This window comes from Rhamphochromis longiceps, linkage group LG15 (assembly GCF_057381845.1).
Source record: "Rhamphochromis longiceps isolate RC_006_pf linkage group LG15, R_longiceps_female_GT1.1, whole genome shotgun sequence".
NCBI classification, from domain to species: domain Eukaryota; kingdom Metazoa; phylum Chordata; class Actinopteri; order Cichliformes; family Cichlidae; genus Rhamphochromis; species Rhamphochromis longiceps.
Genome location: NC_140571.1, coordinates 14,416,232 through 14,420,398, shown reverse-complemented (window position 1 = coordinate 14,420,398; position 4,167 = coordinate 14,416,232). Strand labels below are relative to the sequence as shown.

Genomic DNA, 4,167 nt, shown 5'->3' with positions numbered 1-4,167 from the left:
TGTTTCTTGGCTCAAGTTTGTGTTGGTTTTTTTTTGTATTTCCTCCTAACCTCTGCCAAATCCACCCTGCTCCTCTTCCTCTCTGTGAGTTTACACCTCACGTAAAGTCAAAGGGCATCTGCTCCTGCCGGCAGTGTTTTTCCTCAGAAATAGTGTGCCAAAGTAAATTTCCTTTTTAATCTTTGCTAATTACTGACCCAGTCAAACAGACCATTTATTCACTAACAGCATATGGTGGTTAGATAGGTAAGAAGAACTGGAATTTATGACAGTATGTTTGCACTGAAGCACCGCAGCAATTTCCTAATGTTGTAAACCTGCTCAACATTTGGCAATAAAACCCTTTCTGATTTCTGATTCTGAATGCACATCACAAACGCAGGTTTTTGTTATGCATATCTTTATTGAAGCTGACCAATCAGTACACATTTGGACATGGGGCATTTAGATAATCTGATTGGTGCATTTACAGGAGGCGGGGCACCAAGAGGCAACAGTTGGGTTGTTGCAGCCCCACTGCTGCTTCAGCTGGGGACAGTTACTGTACTTATCAGAGAAGGGACAGGGGTTGGCTGCGAGAGAGAGAAAAGCATAAAGAACATAATAAGCATTAAGTTGGTGAGGAGACAACAGTTTTAGGTTAGCTTTGTTTATCAGCTAAAATAAATTTAGCTATAAGATGATCCATTAAATTTGGTGCTTAGTTCAGATAAAATAATTGTTGTGGATGATTTTAACATCCATTTAGATACCCGAAAATGACAGCTCCAACACTACATTCACTCCAATATTAGACTCAATTTGCTTTTCTCAGAATGTAAAAGATTACTTTAATCACACTCTGGATCTTGTTCTCACATAAAAAGCATAAGAGCTGAACATTTAACACTAATCCCTGAAAACCCTCTTCTGTCTGATCATTTATTGATAACATTGGTTAATACATTTAATTAAAGTGGATGCCATTCTGAAAGTGCTGTAACAAAATTTATGCATATAATCCCCACTGTATTATTGTAGTGTCTTTAACCTACAATATAAAGTGCCTTAAGCTGACTGTTGTTGCGTGCAACTTTATTGTATGTGGTGCACACAGAACCAATGTAACTTCATCTTTACACAATATATTACTTTATCAAAGGCTTACATTGAAATGTCCCTAAAGGTCTGCAAAACAGAAACATGTATATCTCACCTTGTTTACAACTATTATATTCCTATAGGATATTTCTACTTACTGCACAGGTTGTTTTCACAGGCGTTGGGACAGTCACCGCAGGAGGGTCCTTTCTTGTAGGGTTGGGTTAACTGGTAGTTTCCACTGTAATTGTAGGTCAGACCATCAAATATTAAAAATCACAGCAAACACTAACGCTGGATGTCATCCCAAACATGTCACAGTTATCCTATGAGAACTCAAAGCAACTCTGAAATACAATTTAATGACAAATTATATGCAAATTTCTGTGCATTAAATGAATGACAAAATCCACATATTCTTCTTGAAGGAATTGCAATTCAATCACTGCTCCTAGTGATCATTTCATCATTGTATATTAGAATCACTAATGACTTAGCTTATGAGGGTCTAAAATGTACAAATAATACTGATACAGGTTGCAGACAAAAGAGGACGTTCAAAAGATTAAAATATGCCATTTTATACAACACATCATTATGGTAAGATGCTATATACGTACGGTGGGCAGTAATGGCAGACGTAGAAGTACTTGTAAGCAGAGTTGGGACAGTAGGCCATAGCACAGCCGATCTGATTAGACCTGTACCAAACAACCTGCACAGAGAGACAAAATACAAATGTTTTTAAAGCCAGGGTTTGGGCTTAAGAATCACTTTTAGTTAAGTGCATGTATATGTATCACTGTACCTGTGTGTAGTGTCCCACCACTCCTCCATTGATAGATCCCACGCCATAGCTGAAGTCCTTCACCTCGTCATACCAGGACTGGATTGCGTTGCTCCAGGTGTTCTGAAAGCTGGACATGTACAGATTTTCCCCACAGCCGCTGGCTAAGAGGAGGAGTGAGATAGTTTAATCAGGTTGGTGAGACTTTTTAAATCCCAAAACAAATGAATGCTCAGTTCGAGATCACTCATCAAAGAAAATTCATCATCATCATCATCTTGTGAAATCAAAGGACTTGAGAAAAGCATCTTTGCAAAATATTGCCCAATAAATGAAAGATGATGATGGCAGTTCAGAAAAATAACACTTTCTAAAACTTAGAGAAACAAACAGAAAAGAATTACAAAATGTTAACAAACCAAACTGTTAAGATAGTGATTCATAATGTGCTGTTATATGCATCTTTCCCTGTTTTTCCGTATTGCACTGCCGTGCCACTCTCAATCTGACATTTCTTACCTTCGGGACAAAAGCAAACACAAATACAACTGAGTTAATTAAACCGCGCTGCCATAAATATATCTAAAATGTACTTCCACATCACTTTATAAACTTAAAAGTAAAAAAACAAAACAGTTAAACATGTAAAAAACAAACACAAAAGTGCTTTTTTTTCTGTGCTTTTGTGGTGTTTTTTTGTAAGGCGCGAGGAGTAATGAGGAACTTACTGCTGATCACTCTGTCGCTGGCAGGACTATGCTTCATGGAGCAGGTGTTAGCCCATCTCTGAGCAGTGGCTTCAGCCTCATTGTTCCAGTTCTGCAGGGAGCAGAGGACAAGACGGCCCGTTAAATCAGAACATGTAGATAAAAACAAATGTGTACACAAAAAAGTGCTGTGTGCTTTCATTATTAAGCTGAACATGACACAACAGTATAATGTTAGTTGTGCAAAGCATTAACATTATAACTTCTGAGTTTTACCATCTTCAACATGTTGCTCGCAGTAGGCTGAACATTCCCCCTCAGAGTATTGTGCTTGTTCACAATCTCATTCTTCTCAGTCGTAGTGGTCACTAAATGAAAGCATTAAAAGCAAATTAACACCTTGAATGAGAGATTAAATATAGTTCATATCAGTCAAGATTTATGTATGAATAACTGCCACACTCACCCTGCTTCAGATGTGATTTTCAGAGATGAGAGAAAAAATAATGGTAAAAAAATTATTGCTCAAAAACGAAGAAATAACCAAATGAAAACAACTTTAAAGAGGATATATGACTTTACTTACCCCCAAGGTGCCAGGCACCTGAAGGACTGCAGTGAGGCCCAGAGCGCACAGCAGAAGAAAAGTGTAAAACGTCATTGTTTAATCTAAGACTGTCAATGACTGCAAGAGCCCGCAGGTCTCATTTATAGAGCCAGTACCACTCAGACATGTGTGAACCAGTAACACGTCACAACAATGACATTAAGCAATAATAAGGCATTAGTAAATGCTTAATCCATCATTGGTAAAGCATTACTCATCCTTAGTACATAATATGTGGCGAGGGAAATACATGTTTCTTTTTCATTAATGAGCTCATAAATAATGTGTTCATGTTCATTATTTATAAAGAAAGTGATTAGCAAAGTGTTTAAATGCACATTTATTTATATATTTAATCATTAACTCATTGTGAGTGTGTTAGCGGAGGTTTTATAAAAACTTATTTGATATCGTAATTTATGGTTTATTCAGCCAGTTATTATTTTAAACAAGTTTTTTTTTTTTAAATATAGAAGGCTAATTAGAAATACTAGTACTGGTCAAACTATGAATTTTTCTTATTGAATTCTTTTTGTGATCACTCTTAAGAAATGCACCCTATTGGGTCTGCTCCTCTTACTCTCTGCAAGTTTAACCCTGCTATAAAGTTAAATGCTAACGGCCCTTGGGCTAACAGCAGTGCTTGTCCTCAGAGTTGACCACCAAAGTAAGTTTCTTCTTTAATCTCTGCTAATTACACATCAAGCAAACAATTTACTCTCCTAGAGCATAAAAATTTTACATTTTTCATATGGCGGTTTAAGGGAACAAAGCTGGGAAGACACAACACGAATGCATGTTTTTAATAAGCATATGTTTGTTGAAGCTGGCCAGTCAGCACGTTTGTGGGATTTAGATAATCTGATTGGCGCACTTGCAAGAAGTGGGAAACCACAAAGTCACAGTTGGGTAGTTGGAGCTCCACTGTTGCTTCAGTTTGGGACAGTTACTGTGATAAAGAAGCATAAAACAAAAGCATAAAAATA

At 37.1% G+C, this 4,167-nt stretch overlaps 1 protein-coding gene across 1 annotated transcript; it reads right to left on the bottom strand.

Moving 5' to 3' along the window:
- Nucleotides 1-396: 396 nt before the first annotated feature.
- LOC146652393 (cysteine-rich venom protein kaouthin-1-like) lies at nucleotides 397-3,195 on the bottom strand. The gene is made up of 7 exons (XM_085382719.1): nucleotides 3,161-3,195; nucleotides 2,851-2,943; nucleotides 2,596-2,686; nucleotides 1,889-2,031; nucleotides 1,701-1,795; nucleotides 1,239-1,321; nucleotides 397-572 (listed from the first exon to the last, which is right to left on the bottom strand). The coding sequence occupies exons 2-7, from the start codon at nucleotides 2,860-2,862 to the stop codon at nucleotides 445-447; spliced, it is 552 nt and encodes a 183-aa protein (XP_085238845.1). The 5' UTR covers nucleotides 2,863-2,943; nucleotides 3,161-3,195; the 3' UTR covers nucleotides 397-444.
- Nucleotides 3,196-4,167: the final 972 nt, after the last annotated feature.

Coding starts and splice junctions, on each gene's coding strand:
- LOC146652393 (XM_085382719.1), bottom strand. Junction 1,796..1,888: donor TGGTGGGACACTACACACAG/GTACAGTGATAC, acceptor CTCTCTGTGCAG/GTTGTTTGGTACAGGTCTAA. Junction 1,322..1,700: donor GTCTGCCATTACTGCCCACC/GTACGTATATAG, acceptor CTACAATTACAG/TGGAAACTACCAGTTAACCC.